The sequence below is a fragment of the Trichechus manatus genome, unplaced genomic scaffold (genome assembly GCF_000243295.1).
Source record: "Trichechus manatus latirostris isolate Lorelei unplaced genomic scaffold, TriManLat1.0 scaffold00097, whole genome shotgun sequence".
NCBI classification, from domain to species: domain Eukaryota; kingdom Metazoa; phylum Chordata; class Mammalia; order Sirenia; family Trichechidae; genus Trichechus; species Trichechus manatus.
In genome coordinates this window covers 6,654,287-6,671,138 of record NW_004444033.1, presented here as the reverse complement: position 1 = coordinate 6,671,138, position 16,852 = coordinate 6,654,287, and the positions used below count along the sequence as shown (strand labels likewise).

General features: G+C 52.8%; 1 protein-coding gene across 1 annotated transcript in view; it reads left to right on the top strand.

Annotated features, from left to right (window-relative positions):
- Positions 1-16,852, top strand: part of PLXNA4 (plexin A4) — a 466,135-nt gene that overhangs the window by 394,088 nt on the left and 55,195 nt on the right. Inside the window, exons 17-23 of the mRNA XM_023737117.1 lie at positions 2,045-2,162; positions 8,855-8,991; positions 9,768-9,932; positions 13,412-13,505; positions 13,925-14,164; positions 14,784-14,930; positions 15,529-15,763. Of these exons, the coding sequence (XP_023592885.1) occupies positions 2,045-2,162; positions 8,855-8,991; positions 9,768-9,932; positions 13,412-13,505; positions 13,925-14,164; positions 14,784-14,930; positions 15,529-15,763 (1,136 nt within the window). The remainder of the gene's footprint in view (positions 1-2,044; positions 2,163-8,854; positions 8,992-9,767; positions 9,933-13,411; positions 13,506-13,924; positions 14,165-14,783; positions 14,931-15,528; positions 15,764-16,852) is intronic.

The window sequence follows — 16,852 nt, the reverse complement described above, 5'->3', positions numbered from 1 at the left end:
TTTTTTTTTTAATATTGAACACAGATTAGTTACGTTATCTGGACAAAAAGGTATATGTTTTTGAAAAACCTTTACCCAGAGAGTTCTTTCAGAGAAACTCAGAACTCAAAAGTCATAAAGTCAAAGAACAACCAATTTAACCACACAGATATTTTTTAAGCTTCAGTGTGGACGTTATAAACAAAGTTGAAAGACAGGTGACAAACTGGGAGAAAACAATTGCCATATTTATAACAGAGAAAAAGTTAATACTCCTAATATAAAAGCTCCTACAGAAAGACAATCCAACAACAAAAGGCAGAGGGCTTGAACAGACAAGTGAAAGAAAAGGCTATATAAGGTAAGAATCATGAAATTATGTAAAATCTCACCAGTTATCAAGGAAATAAAAATTAAGACAATAGTGAGATATTTTTTCTCTATTATGCTGGAAAAATTTCAAGATTGCAAATATCTAGTGTTGGCAAACAAATGGGATAATCTTGCTCACGTACTGGTAATGGAAGTGCAAATTGGTACAGCTTTTTTGGAGCATCATTCGGCTGTACCTATCACATGTTAAATACACAAACTGTTTGCCCTAGCAATTGCCCTCCTTAGAAACCTGTACTAATAAATACACAATGCTTAAGGATATGTGGGTAAGTTGATTCATTTTCCAGGATTGTTTAGAGTAGGAGGAAAATGACAAATGTCCATCAACAGGAGGATAGTGTGAAACTGCTAAAAACAATAAAGTAGGTCTATGTATACAGTAACACAAAGGAGAGTCCTTGCTACATCGTTGAGTTGAAACAGCTGTGTTTACAACAGTATGTTATGTTTCCCTTTTATTTTAAACATCATGTGTGTATTTCTTTATATATGCATGTTTGTGTATAATTGTACTATGTGTGTGTGTAAATAACATTTGTTTATGTGTGTGCATATATAAAACATAAATATATGCACATATGTGTATGTATATATGAAAAATATATATATATTTGTATAGGTCTGGAAAAATGTCTGGGAGGATATGTATACCGAACTTCTTTAACAGTGGTTAGGAGTGAAGAAACACTCACTTTTTGCTATCACACTTCTGTATTGTTTGTTTGTTTCCAAAGGGCATGAACAAACTTAGCAACGAAAATAATAAAAAATCTAAAAAGAGAACAATTTATAACTCTTCCGTACCACCCCCAACCCAAAACCAAGCCCACTGCCATCAAGTTGATTTGGACTCATAGCAACCCCATAGGACAGAGTAGAACTGCCCCCCCAGGGTTTCCAAGGCTGTAATCTTTAAGGGAACAGATCACCAGGTCTGTCTGCTGTGGAGCGTCTGGTGGTTCGAACCCTGGACCTCTTGGTTAGCAAGTATCTCCCTGCCCGCACACCCGGAAACTGGGGCTGGGAACAGAAAGCACTGCATGGAGGCAGCTGGGCATCGTAGTAAGCAGCAACCTAGAGGCCTTAGGTCTAACCCAAGTTCTGTGTTTGACTTGCTGTGTGCCCTTGGGTAAGTCACTTTACCTCTCTGGGTTCTGCCAGTTCCACCTCCTCAGTTGTTTTGCTGGATCATTCCCTCCCTGTAATTAACAACTGAAGGAGCCCTGGTTGCACAGTGGTTAAAGTGATCCACTGCTAACCAACCAAAAGGTCGTCAGCTGGAAACCACCAGCAGCTCTGAGGGAGAAAGATGTGGTAGTCTGCTTTTGTAGAGATTTACAGCCTTGGAAAGCCTATGGGGTCGCTATGAGTTGGAATCAACTCGCTGGCAGTGGGTTTCATTAACAATTGAGCAGACATTCATGACGGAGGGGCTGTCCGGGGTTCGGAGCAAATGGACCCTCCCCCCCAGCCCTGGCTTTACAGAGGACTTCAAAGGAGACCCCTTAGGTAACTCATGTCTCATTTCCTGAGAACCAGGGGTAGAAGCCCCTGCGGGGAGGAGTTGGAGGGCACTGCAGAGAGAGGAGGCTGGGGGTGAGGGCAGGCGCGGCAGGGCCCAGGGGACATATGGGAGTCCTGTGACGAGGTCTCCCCCTTCTCCCTGCAGGATCGTATGTGAGATGGGGGAGGCCAAGCCCAGTCAGCACGCCGGCTTTGTGGAGATCTGCGTGGCTGTGTGTCGGCCCGAGTTCATGGCCCGCTCCTCGCAGCTCTACTACTTCATGGTGAGTTTGGGCCACAGCGGACAGCGCAGTCCAGACCTCCTTACCACCATGCTGGGCCCTTTATACCTCTGTGGGCAGACCCAGGGCAACGGGCCCCAGGCAAGCCTTTCCTGTCCTTCTGGCTCCTCCATGCCTGTGGGGGTCCTGTTCTCCAGAGGGAGGCTGAGGACCAGGCTGTGAGGCCACATATGCTCGGGAGGGGAGTGTGGGCTGTGCACGGACTTCAGGATTAACTGGGTGAACTTGGGCAAGTTACTTTTTCTGTGTCTCAGTTTCTTCGTTTGTAAAATAGGGATAATAATAGCACCTACACTGTAGGGTTGTTGTGAAAATTGCATAAAATGTTTGTTACTTCTAGTATCATTCCTTTTACTATTTACACAATCCCTGCCATCCCTGCACCCTGCCTTGAATCTCATGACCCCACAGCTCGCCAGCACACCGCCCAATCCATCTCCTGCTTCCCACACCCCTACTCCCACCCCCATGCCTCTTGTCCTGAGCCCTCTCCCCATCCTCTGGCCTCTGCACACCTCATCCTAGTCCTGCCCTTCCCTCTACCCTGGGCCCTCCGTGCCTCCCCAGCAGGGGGTCTTCCCTCCCCCCACCCAGCCTTGTGATAACCAGGATGCCGTTCTGAGTCATTTTCACAAGTTTCACCATCCGATTAACTTCTCAGGTTAATGACAGTTGTGATGGACAATTTCCTTATGAGTCGAGCTGCCATGGAAAGCTGGGAGCCTGGCCCACCCCGCCTAGCCAACGCTATCTCTCGAGCTTGCTTTCGCGTGGCCTGGCCCTTTGGCCTTTCGGATCTCCTTTCCCTGGTTGCACCAAGCCATGTTCTTCGTCCCTCAAAGCCCTGCCCACGACCCGCTCCCGCTTCTGTGGCTGGCCACCCCCGCTTCATGAGACGCTGCTGCCCATGCACTCAGTGTCCCCTGTCTGTGTCCCTGCTCCCTCTGGCAGACCTAGAAGTCTTTGGAGATGAAGCCTAGGAGTTCTGGGATTGTGTATGTGTTTAATATAATATATTCTGATTTTTAAAGCAGTTTTAGGTTTACAGACAATTGTGCAGAAAGTACAGAGAGTTCCCATATATCCTTCTCCCCTCTCCACTCTTTCTCCTACTATTCACGTCTTGCATTTCTGTGGTGCATGTGTTAGAGTTGATGAACCAGTGCTGAATCGTTATTATTAACTGAAGTCTGTAGTTTGCATCAGGGTTCACTGTGTTGTACAGTCCTACGGGTTTTGACAAATGCATATTGTCAGGTATCTGCCACGACAGTATCATACAGAAGATCGCACTGGCCCAAAAATGTCCTGTGCTCTGCCTGTTCATTTCTGACCCCCAATCTCTGGCAACCCCTGGTCTGTTACTGTCTCTACAGCTTTGCCTTTTGCAGAGTGTCATATGGATGGAATCATGCAGCCCAGGGCTTTTATTTCTCTGCTAGCTCCATAGCGCCTAGGCAGTTCTAAACCTTGACTACACATTCAACTCCTCTGAAGAGACTAAGTAGTCCTGAGATTAATGGACGGGGTCATAGCATAAGCATTTCAAAAGGCTCTGTGGTGATTGTCATGTGCTTCCTGGCTGAGGCCTACTGACCTAGGAGCAACGCGAGGCTGACACGGTGGACATTCTGCTCTCAGGGAGGCTTGCTCTTGCTCACATGATTGTTTCCACCCTGGAGTGGGATGTGGTCGCACCTGGGCATTAAGGGGAGGCTTTGTGCAAGAGGCAGGCTGGAAAGGCGGGAAGCAGAAGGAAGAATATGGTTTTCCAGATGGATCTTTGGTAGTGGGAGGCTGTTCCAGGCATAAGGTAGGACATGGAAGTACACCAAATGATGGGAACAGAGGGAGGGAGGGGAAGGGGCGGAGCGGGGGAGCAGAAGTAGGTGGGGGAAGATGAGGTGTGTGTCACAAGGCAGAAATGCACCGTCCAGTGGGTCCCAGGGCTCAGAGATGTGTGGCTTTTCTGTCTGAGGGCATCCCTGGGGAACTGCCCTACTGCCACCCGCCCACTTGGGAGGACCTCCTGGGGAGGAGCGGTGCTAGGAACCCCACCTCTCCCAGGCCGCAATTTGCATTTCAAGGTTGAAGCTCCCCCACAGAGTTCTTAGGGGTTCAGCATGGGAACGAGGGGCAGAGGTCCCATGGGTCTCGTCAGAAGTGGGGAAGAGGCAGAATTCGCCTCTATGCCGCCTCCAGCCTCTGAGTCCTCACTCCCTCCCTGCTCTGCCAGGCAGCCTGTAAGGTGGCACTTTTGGGGCCCACACAGAAGCCAGGGGCCCATTTGGAGTCTTGAAATAGCTGGGGAGCCCTTCTCTTGGGATTCTCCGGGGACTGGGGCTTGTTGGGGAGCGCCTCCCCAGGGCTCCTTTGGGAACTGGGGGGAGGTCGGGGAGCCCCTCCTAGTGCCGAGGTTAGGGACAGGGTTTGGATCTCCCTCTACAGACTCTAATCTGTGGGTTTCTTCACCCAAAGCCCATACGCCAAGGCCTAGGGGGCCCAGATCCCCACTGCCCTGTCATCAGCTCTGCCCTGGAGGTCTCTGTGGAGGGACAGCCACTTTCCCCCTCCCTCTTCCTCCATGCCGGGAGCAAAGGGAAGGAGTGGTAAATCACGCGGAGCCGGCTTCCTGTGCAAACCAACCGTGCAATATTTATGAAGCATGACTTGAATAATTAATAGTTTCTCACAACTTTAAAATATGTCTTCACAACATCTTCTCCTCTCCCCCAGAATAACACGCCCCCACCCACCCAGGGAGCCCTCAAACAGCAGCAAACAGCGAAGGCAGCAGGGATTATTATTACTGCTTCACTTTCTAAACCCCCACCGCAGGCTGCCAGACTCCAGCTCTATTACACTTGATTCCTTTCCACATCGCCCCACCCCACACCTGCTTCCCTGGGTGTCTTAGAGTTCCCTGGCCTTGACAGGATCTCCAGGGCAAGCCCTGCCTAGCAGTCTGTGTGCACAAGGGTACTCACGTGCACTCACGAACACACACACACACACACACACACACACATACACACACACACACACGCTTTCCCAACTCACTTTCCCTCCTCCTTTGGGAGGTCAGCCAGCCCAGGTCAGAAAGCCTTCCCTTTAGACACCTTGAGGCAAAGGCACCATTTGGAAAGGTTTGTAAGGAGTTACAGAACAAGAAAACTGTCAGGGGCTTTGAGATAACCGGGTTTTTTTCGGGCTCAGCCCTGATCTTATGACCAGAGAGGTTAAGTGACTGCTCCAGAGTCACACTGTGCGATCTAGCCAAGCTGAGAGGATGCTCCTCCGCAGCCTACCGCCCCGTCTGGCCTCCTGCTGAGCAAGTGCAGAGCCGGGTAACAAGCCGCTCCCACAGAGACCAGGCGCCAGCCGGTGGCCCGGCCGCCGGGAGGCACGGCAGGCCTGGGTCCCCAGAGGTCGGGAACACGCCTGCGCCAGGCTCCTGGGTCAGCGCGTACCCGCCCGTGTGCCCGCCACGCTTGTGCCCACCGTACGCGTACCTATGTGTGTGTGCCGCCGCGCGTGCGCCCATGCTTATGCCTGCCGTGCGCGTGCCCGTGCGTGTGTGCCCGCCGTGCGCGTGCCCATGCGTGTGTGCCCGCCGCCCTTGTGCCGCCGCGCGTGTGCCCATGCTTATGCCTGCCGTGCGCGTGCCCATGCGTGTGTGCCCGCCGCGCTTGTGCCATCGCGCATGTGCCCGCTATGGAAGGCGGGACGCGCCCTCGTGGGGCCCTTCTTCTCCCTGGAGGTCCCATCGATCTAGGCTGCCGCCTGAGTAGCCGAGAGGGTTCAAGTCATGGAGCAGCATTCTTCAGGCAAGGGGCTGGGGAGGGGGGAAATCTTCATTTAAATGCTGATCCAGGCTTCTCGCCTGGGACTGAGGAAAGTTTTTCTATTAAAATGCTAATGAACTGCAACTCCAAATCCGAGGGAACAGGATTTCTCCTACCCCCGCTTCCCCCCCACCCCACCAGCCCCTACTCCTCACTCTCCTCTTTCTAGCCAGGGGCCATGACCGGGAATAAAAAAAAAAAACCAAACCCGTTGCCAACCTGTCAATTCCAAGTCATAGTGACCCTGTAGGACACCGTAGAACTGCTCCATAGGGTTTCCAAGGAGCAGCTGGTAGATTTGAACTATGGACCTTCTGGTTAGCAGCCAAGTTCTTAACCACGTGCCATCAGGGCCCAGGGGCCTGGACAGGTCTTTGGAATATCTCATCCTTCCGTGCTTTGCCCCTGGATTTCCCAGGGGCTCTCACACCCATTGCTCTGTCCAGTGGGGGCTCTGGCTTGCTCTCCGGAAAGGCCCATGCAAGGGACAAGTTGCTTTCCTGAAAGAGCCAAGAACTGGAGCTCTGGGCTCAGACCTCCCTTATGTTCTTAAAGCTGAGTGACTTTGGAAAACTTACTTAACATGTCTGAATCGCATCTGTAAAATCGATGATAAGACCTGCCTAGTAGAATTGATGGAGCCCTGGTGGTACGGTAGTTAAGAGCTTGATAGCTGTTTGAATCCACCAGCCATTCCTGGGAAACCCTATGGGGCAGTTCTACTGTGTCCTGTAGGGTTGCTATGAGTCGGAGTCGACTGGACAGCAATGGGATTTGGGTTTTTGGTTTAGTAGTAGAACTGTTAAGAGCCCGGCTGCTAACCAAAAGATCAACAGTTCAAATCCACCAGCCGCTCCTTGAAACCTTATGGGGCAGTTCTACTCTGTCCTATAGGGTCGCTATGAGTCGGAATTGACTCTACAGCAACGGGAAAGAACCGATAACCAAACAAACAACAACAAAACCCATAGCTGTTGAGTCATAGTGACCCTGTAGGACAGAGTAGAACTGCCCCATAGAGTTTCCAAGGCTGTAGATCTTTACGGAAGCAGACTGCCACATCTTTTTCCCAAGGAGTAGCTGGTGGGTTCAAACCAGCAACCTTTTGGTTAGCAGCAGAGTGCTTAACCACTGCACCACCAAGACTCCTTAGAATTGATAAGGAGATTAAACTATATATATTATCTCCTTAACAGTCTCCTTATATATATATGGCAGTTTGCTTCTGTGAAGATTTACAGCCTTGGAAACCCTATAGGGTAGTTCTACTCTGTCCTATAGGGTCGCTATCAGTTGGAATCCACACGACAGCAGCAGATTTAGTTTTTGGGTATGTATATACATGTAATTCTATAGAATAGATTTTAAAAAAAAAAGTTGTTGTTGAATAGTGCCATGGACTGAATTGTTAGCCCCAGAATGGGTGTCAACTTGGCTAGGCCATGATTTCCAGTGTTGTATGGTTGTTCTCCATTTTGTGATCTGATGTAATTTTCCTATATGTTGTAAATCCTAATCTCTGCCTGCGGTTAATGAGGCAAGATTAGTTATGTTAAAGAGGATTAGGATGGAATGCAACACCCTTACTCAGGTCACAGCCCTGAGTCATGTAAGGGGAGTTTTCCTGGGCTATGGCCTGGATCACCTTTTATCCTATAAGAGATAAAAGGAGAGAGAAGCAAGCAGAGAGATGGGGACCTCATGCCACCGAGAAAGATGTGCCAGGAGTGGTGCACATCCTTTGGATCCAGGATCCCTGTGCTGAGAGGCTCCTAGACCAGGGGAAGATTGATGACAAGGGCTTTCCCTCAGAGCCGACAGAGTGAGAAAGCCTTCCCCTGGAGCTGGTGCCCTGAATTTGGACTTACAGTCTTCTAGACTGTGAGAGAATAAATTTCTATTTGTTAAAGCCACCCACTTGTGGTATTTCTGTTATGGCAGCACTAGATGACTAAGACAAGTAGACTCTGACTCATGGCGACCCAATGTGTGTCAGAGTAGAACTGTGCTCCATAGGGTTTTCAGTGGCTGATTTTTGGGAAGTAGATCACCAGGCCTTTCTTCTGAAGAGTTCTGGGTGGACTTGAACCTCCATGCCTTCACTTAACAACCAAGCACTTTAACTGTTTGCACTACCCAGGAAGTCCATATAATATATATATACGTGTATATATTATATGTATAATATATAACATTAACATGAACCAAACCCATTGCCATTGGGTAGATTCCAACTCATAGCGACCCTGTAAGACAGAATAGAACTGCCCCCATAGGGTCTCCAAGGAAAGGCTGGTGGATTCCAACTGCTGGCCTCTTCGTTAGCAGCCAAGCTGTTAACGACCGCACCACCAGGGCTCCAATATTAACATACTCTATATAAATGATATAAGTGCATATAGATACATAGATTGCTCAGTGGTTAAGAACTTGGCTGCTAACCAGAAAGTTGGCTGTTTGAATTCACCCACCGCTCCTTGGAAACCCTGTGGGGCAGTTCTACACTGTCCTACAGGGTCGCTATGAGTTGGAATCGACTTGACAACACTGGGTTTGCTTTTGGTTTTTGGTATGAAGATACAAAGCCTGACAATTAAAAAGCCAGTAAGCATATAGCAGTGGTTATTACTGTTGTTAATATAGACATGCCAACTCTCGGGGTCTAGAACGTGGCTTCTTATACAAGCCTAAGAAAACTGTGCAGGCTTTCTGGGAGGCCGCCATTGCTAGATTCCAGAATGGCTTCAGGGGAGTGGGGTGCTGTCCCTGGCCTTCCCAGAAGCCTTGCCCCTCCCGGTTGGGTCTCACCCCAGACCCTTTCCCACACAGACGCTGACTCTCTCTGACCTGAAGCCCAGCCGGGGACCCATGTCTGGGGGCACCCAAGTGACCATCACGGGCACCAATCTGAACGCTGGCAGCAATGTGGTGGTGATGTTTGGGAAGCAGCCCTGCCTCTTCCACAGGTAGCCCCGCGGGAGGCCCTTTTCTGCAGCTCGAGGGAGGGGAGGGTCAGACAGGTAGTCATGTCAGGGCTGGCCTGGGTGTCAGGAGTCGCCAAAGGCAGGCCTTCCCAGCCTAACCCCTTGGAAGTACTTTCTCCTCCTTCCTGAGAGAGAAAGGGGGCCTTCTTTTTGGAGAGGGCTTTCCAGGCATACCTGTGCTGACCTGGCTCAGAATGGAGGCCTGTAAGCACACTTCCCCTGGATGGGCCTCCATTTACTTTGGTGCCCCCAACCCCCCCCTCAGAACCCCAGGCTTCCACAGAACACTGGAGTCGACCACCAGAACCCCTCACCCTGGGTCAGCCTCTCCCCCACTGCAGAGCCAGTTGGGGTGACTGGGAGCCTAGAGGAGCAGCTCCCCCCGGCTGTGGCTGGGCCTCCAAGGGCTGGCTCCCTGGGTCCCACCACCACCCCTGGAAGTGCACCTCTGTGAGCCGAGGGGATGGATAGGAGGGGCAGGAGGGGCTGCGTGGACACTCAGAGATGTTGGGAGGGATGCTTCCTCAGCTGAATGAGGTTCTCTAGAGCGAGGTTTTCCCGGAGGGACCTGTGCTGAGGGCCGTGACAGGTCAGCTGGGCCGGACCTTGGGTTAGGCATTCTCAGAGCTCCGTACCTGAGGCTGTGCTCACCCATTGCCCTTGAGGGGGCACAAGGAGGAGGGGCATGGGGCACCCTAACCCACAACCCTGTCCCTCCTCAAGAGCCAGGAGACCAGTGCCGTCTTCCTTCCCTGCAGGCGATCCCCATCCTACATCATCTGCAACACCACGTCCTCAGAGGACGTGCTGGAGATGAAGGTGATGGTGCAGGTTGACAGGGCCAGGATCCACCAGGACCTGTTCTTCCAGTACGTGGAGGACCCCACCATCGTGCGGATCGAGCCCGAGTGGAGCATCGTCAGGTAGGAGCGACCCATGCACCACTGCTTCCAAGGAACGTTCTGGTGCCCACTCCTGCTTTGGGGGATAATGGAGTGGGATTGGTTCAGAACATTTCCCCAGTCCAAAGTCCTGCCTTCCGGGGCTCTCTCCTTCCCCAAGAGCTCCTCAGAAGAAGACCTGGCCCTGAAGAACAAGCTCTGACCCACAAGAGCCCCCATCCCCCATTCGAGGGTTGGAGAGTGCACTTGGAGACCTATTCCCACCCCTCCCACAGTGACCAGGCATAGGGGACAGTTCTGCTCCCTAAATCACACTTCTGGCAAATGTGGGTAATAGCTCCCATCTGCCTTCAGGCTGAGGGATGTGGGAGAAGGGGAAAGGTCACGTCCAAATTATGCTGCTCCAGAAGAAAAGCCTGTCCTGGCCACCCAGGTCCACCCTCTGTGCTTCCAGAACCTCCTGGCATCCCTTTTTCTGGGCTCTGGTGGTCTCCAGTTGCCTGCTTATTTCTGTCCATCCCTCTACTGCAAACTGAAGGGCAGGAGCGGGTCCTGTTCCTCCTTTCCCAGTGCCCAACATGAATGCTGGATGAATGTCCTAGAAGGAGGAGACCAGGTATTCGGTGCTGGTATAGGAAGCCCTTGGGCTGGGAGTGCTGGTTCCAGCTCAGCCACTCACAGGTGACTTGAGCAAGTAGCTTAATCTTTCTAGGCCTCGACTTCTATATCAGTACACCTGCTGATATCTCTTTTAATTTTTATTAATAAACTTAGATTTTTAGAGCCATTTTAAGGTTACAGATAAATTATGCAGAAAGTACAGAGAGTTCCCATATACCCTTTCTCCTCCCCCGCACACTATTCCGTGTTATTAACGTCTTGCCTTCGTGTGGTGTATTTGCTACAGTTGATGAACCAATATTGATCCATTATTATTAACTGAAGTCCACAGGTTACATCAACGGGCACTCTGTGTGTTGTACGGTCCTGTGCGTTTTGACAAATGCGTCATGTCCTGTGTCCGCCGTTACAGTGTCATATGGAATAGTTTTACTGTCCTGTGCTCCACTTATTCATCGCTCTCCCACTGGAATCCCTGGCTCCGTTGGCCTTTTCACTGACTCTGCAGCTTGGCCTTTTCTAGAATGTCCTGTAGTTGGAATGATACCATGGGGAGCTTTTCTCCCCTAGGGGTTTGTCAGCTCCCAGATCTCTTGGGACCCTAACAACCCTGGATTGTGTGTGTGTGTGTGTGTGTGTGTGGGGGGCAGGGTGGTGGCGGGTGTCTCACATCAGGGCCGAGCTTTGGGCAGACAGCCTGAATCGGCTTTTCCAGGCCCTGGAGACACAGGATTGGGGAAAGCCCTACAGAAGGCGTACTGGCAGCAGGGCCCATGGCTACGTATCAACAGCAGCTGGGGGATGGCCGCAAGGGCTTGGGGTCAGCCAGCTCCACCACTCCCCAGCGCAGGCACAGTGGAAGTTCCTTAACCTCCCTGGGTCCGGTGTTTCTCGTCTGTCGTCTCCCTCACAGGCGGCTGAGAGAAGCCAGCAAGATGCACACACACAGTACAGGGCCTGGCTTAGTTTCCTGCCCCCTTCCTGTTCCCTCTGACCACTCGGAGAGGCCTGCTCAGTCCTGGGTCCTTCCCCTGCCATCCCCCCTGCCATGTCGGCTTCAGCTGAGGAGAGGCCCAGGTTGGGGGAGAGGGAGCGTAAAGAAGTGGTCTCCACAGGCTGAGGCAGGGGAAAAGTCCAGTCCAGAGAAGCACCCTTAAAACCAGGGGTCAGCAGACCACGGGCCACATCTGGCTGGCTGCCTGTTTTTGTAAATAAAGCTTTATTGGAACATAGCCATGCCCGTTCATTGACATATCGTCCATGTCCATATTTTGGTCTACAGGGGCAGAACTGAGAGCCCACATCGACTGCAAAGCCTAAAATATCTACTGTCTGGACTTTTACATAAAAGGTTTGCCAACCCCTCCCAAATGAAAGGCAACCTTTGCCTGCTCAGATGGAGACTTGATTGCTCTTGGCAGTTCCTTTGCAAGGCCCAAGTATTAGAAGTTTAGCCATGATCTTAAACCAGATGAGGAATATAAGGCACAGAGAGGGGGAGATAATCTGTAAGAAGCTATACCAGGATTTGAACCTGGGGCCTGGGTAGCCCCAGAAGTTAGCCTAGCCCCTGTGCCTCAGCCCACAAACTGTGCAACAGCCTGAGGAACTCACAGCCTGGTTTAATTCTGTTCCTGCTCATGGCACAGTGACAGAGATGGAGGTGTCAGCCTCCCAGCACTCTGTGGCCGACCCCGAGTCATGCTCCCATCCTCAGGGAGGCTGGGGACCCGTCTGGGGCTGCCAGCCAGCTCCAGCATGTTTGCTTAGGTTAAAGTCTGAGAATGGAGTGGGTTTGCATCATGAGTGGCTTTACGTTGCTTACAGACAGCCTGGAGCACTGGGCTGCCTAGTAAGCAGTGACAGGGCCCTTGATACAGGTGTGTGGGATCCATGACTAAAGAGGCGGGGAAGAGGACGGGGCTCCAGGGCTTCCCCTCCAACACTGCATGAGCAGAAGGATGCCTCTGGGTGTCCAAGAATCTTCCTGAGTGTGTGTGTGTGTGTGCTTGTGTACGTGTGTGTGCATGTGTGAGTGTGCGTGGGAGAATAGCTGGGAGTGTAAAGATAGGCAGATGGGTAGGTGGATCAGTGGGTGGAAATGAACGTGGGGTCAAGGATTCTCTAGACCCACCAAGCTTTTGACTGAGTTACTGAAACCTATTTCAGGTAGCAGGACTCCCCTCAAAGACGTTCCCTTGATTGTGGATGAGGTCTCTCCAAGGAAGGTGCACCCATGGGGCATCCCTCCTCCCCGCCCCCAATGCCAGCTTCCTGACGGCCCTGAGGACAGGGAAATGGCACCCAGGGGTTCCGTGAAAGCTCTACACAGACTGTCTCTTGACCCCTCCCCATCAGAGCCCCGGAGCACTTTGCACTTGCCTTCCCAGAGAGGGACTCCTGAGAGCCCGGGTCTCTGCCCTTCCCAGGTCTCAGCCTGCTCGGAGTCCCCAAGGTGACCATTTGTAGTGTGTCTGTCCTTCCTTCTTAGTGAAGGGACTGGCCTGGGCAGGGGTTGGGGGCAGACTCCGCCCCTCTTGGCAACCATCTGGAGCAAGATTTCCTTTAGGGCCAGGCCAAGTGAAAAAAGGCCCCTGAGACTGGCAGGGCCTGGAGGGAAGAGACGCCAGGGGACTGGAGAAGTGGAGGCCTGGGAGACCCAGGGGGTCATGCTGGAGACAGGGCCTCCCCAGGGTCCACCTGCAAATGCAGCCATGGCCATCCTGTCTCCCCCTTGACTGCTGAGAACGTGCGTCCTTTATATTCCATCAGCTTATTATCATGGTCCCCAGGACCATGGTCATTATCATTGTTGTCACTGATGCCATTGCTTGTCCTACCCCAGTGATTCGCACCCCTTCTTCTCTCTTCCTGACCAGTGGGAACACACCCATTGCTGTGTGGGGGACACACCTGGACCTCATACAGAACCCCCAGATCCGGGCCAAGCATGGTGGGAAGGAGCACATCAACGTGAGTCCAGGCTGCCCGGAGGCCTGGGGCTGCCCGCCCAGGGTGGGCTTCCTAAGGGTTACAGCAGGGGCCCCCATGAACTGATGGCCCCCTGTGCGCACCCCACATGCTGGGAGGTGGGGCTGGGAGCAGACACGAGCATTTTCACACCTTGGGGTATGGGCGTGGAGGAGCAATCACTTCTGGGGCTTCCCCTCCACCCCTTGACCCCAACTGCTACTCTCTGGCTTGGACAATACCCTAGTCACCCCATACGTGCTCGTAGTGAAACCAGAGGTGGGTGATGCCACCGAGCTGCTTCCCTGGTGTCGACTGCATGTAATGTTGACTGCACCCTGGAGACAGGTCCCCCCGTCGGTGCTATGGGCGTGCAGACCTGCCGCAGAGCCTCACAGCTGTCCCTCTGGCTTCTCCTGCAGATCTGTGAGGTCCTGAATGCCACCGAGATGACCTGCCAGGCCCCGGCCCTCGCCCTGGGGCCCGACCACCAGTCCGACCTGACTGAGAGGCCCGAGGAGTTTGGCTTCATCCTGGACAATGTCCAGTCCCTGCTCATCCTCAACAAGACCAACTTCACCTACTACCCCAACCCAGTGTTTGAGGCCTTTGGTCCCTCAGGGATCTTGGAGCTCAAGCCTGGCACACCTATCATCCTGAAGGTAGGGTGGGGCGGGGAGGGAAGGTAGAGGAGGGGGAAAGGGTCCCAGTCACTGGCCCTACAAGGTCTCATGACTGGCATCCCTAGCTGAGATTGTGTGATAGCCAGAATATGACAGACGCTGCCTTTGAGTGCACACTGGGAAGAAAACACCCTGCAGACCATGATCACAGCAGCCAAGAGACATCTGGCCAGCTGACTGCCATCTTTGGTCATCCCCAGAATCCAGGAACTGGGGAGTCACAGGCCCACACTCCTTCCTCCTGTGCAGCCCCATGCAGACACAGCTCAGAGTTCCTCTGGAGCACGGACAGCAGATTAATTTTAATTCACGTGCCTGTTTGGATCAGCCAATCGTGAGGGACTACGACTCTGTGTTGAGAGGATTCTGAGGCTGCATTTGGGACAGGCTGGAAAGAATGCCTTGATTAGTAGTGACTTCTGACTGGGAGGAAGGGGATGGGGTAGTAGACATGCCATGGATTTTCAGGACTCATTACTAAAGGCGGCCTTTCCACAGCTCACCAGCAGGGTGGGACCTTCAGGTAGGGGACAGGGCTGCCTGCCAGTGCCTGGGGTCCTGAGCCTGGGCTGGGCACTGGGGTTTCCTGTCGGCGCAGGGCAGGAACCTGATCCCGCCGGTGGCTGGGGGCAACGTGAAGCTGAAGTACACGGTGCTGGTCGGGGAGAAGCCGTGCACCGTGACTGTGTCCGACGTGCAGCTGCTGTGCGAATCTCCCAACCTCATCGGGCGCCACAAAGTGATGGTGAGGCTGGCGGGCTGGGCCTGGGCAGGTGTGGGGTGCAGCACGGGGTGCCCAGGCCCACTGAGCCCCTGGGGCTCTGCAGGGTGGGATTTGGGTTGCCCCGCACGTGCCTCCTAGCTACTCGCCACCCCTAACTCCTTCTCCCTGCCCCCTTCCGAGCTTCTCTCTTCTGAACGGTCATTCTGTCCATACTGTCTGGCGCTACAGTGCAAGGCAGCATTCAATGAAGTGCGAAATCGTCTGCTATGGGCAAGAGGGCCCTCACGGCGAGGCTGCTGGTGGCCGGGCAAGGGCCGTGCATCAAACTCTGTGTCTCAGTCACATCTCGACAGTGGGGATGTGTGTTGGGGGCCTGTCCCTGACGTCCTGGGGCTGGTTTCAGCCCAGTGTGCGCTGTTTCTTGTGAGGACGACACGGGGCGGGGCTCCTGCCTCAGAGGTGCGGTTCTCCAGGTGTGCGGTGCCGAGACACCATCCCCCCAGCCCCATGCACCCCGTGTCTGTTTTTACAACGAACATCCCACCCAGGTCCTCAGTTGCTCAGTGACTTGGATCAGACCCCATGCTGTGCTCCCCCCCCAACACCCGTGTGCCCCCAGGCCCGAGTCGGCGGCATGGAATACTCCCCGGGCATGGTGTACATCGCGCCCGACAGCCCGCTCAGCCTGCCCGCCATCGTCAGCATCGCCGTGGCTGGCGGCCTCCTCCTCATCTTCATTGTGGCGGTTCTCATCGCCTACAAGCGCAAGTCCCGAGAGAGCGACCTCACGCTGAAGCGCCTGCAGATGCAGATGGACAACCTGGAGTCCCGCGTGGCCCTGGAGTGCAAGGAAGGTACGAGCGGCCGGATGGCCAGAGCGCCGTGCTGGAGGCTGGGCTGCCACTTAGTGTGTGTGGGGGTGAGTGCGTGTGTGAGTGTGCACGTGGGGGTGTGAGAGTGTGCACGTGAGTTTGATAGAGTATGTGGGTGTCTGTGTGAGTGTGAGCGTGTGTGAATGTGAGTGTTAGAGTTTTTGTGAGAATGAGTGTGTGGGTTTGGGTGTGAGAATGTGTGAGGGTGTGGGTTGTGAGTGTAGGTATAAGTGAGGCTGTGAGCGTGTGTGTGACTGAGAGTGTGTGAGGGTGTGAGTGTGAGGATGAGTGTGGATGTGAGAATGCTGGTTGAGTATGGATAAGTGTGAGTGGGATGTGTGTGTGGGTTTGAGTGTGTATGTGTATATGAATGTAAGTGTGTGGGTCTGAGTGTATAAGTTTGGGTGTGGGTGTTGTGTGAGTATGGGCGTGTATTGTGTATGAGTGTTGTGAGTGTGAGAGTGTGTGTGAATGTGAGTGTGATGGTGTGAGAACGAGTCTGTGAGTAGGAGTGTGAGGGAGAATGTGAGTGTCAGGGTGTGGGCAATGGGTGTGGGTGAGTGTAAGTGTGGCATGTGCCAGTGTTTGCGAGTGTGTGTATGAGTGTGTGAGCGTATGTGAGTGTTTGAATGTGAGAAGGAGTGTGTGATTGTGGCTGTGAGCATGAGTACGGATAAGTGTGAACGAGGGTGTGAGTGTGGTGTGTATGAGTGTGGGTATGAGTGTGTATGTGTATATGAATGTGAGTGTGTCTGAGTGTGTAAGTTTGGGCGCTGGTGTGTGAGTATGAGAGAGGTGTGAGTGTGGTGTGTGAGTATTGTGTATGAGCGTTGTGAGTGTGAGAATCGTTGAGTGGGTGTGAGTGTGGTGTGTGTTTGTGTGGGTGTGAGTGTGTATATGTATATCAATGTGTGTGTGTGAGTGTGTGAGTCTGGGTATTGGCTATGAGAGAGGTGTGAGTATGGCTGTATGAGTATCGTGTATGTGTGTTGTGAATGTGTGAGAGTGTGTTGAGTGGGTGTGAGTGAGTGTGTGAGTGTGTCACCCACATACAGCATCTGGGCGGCATGG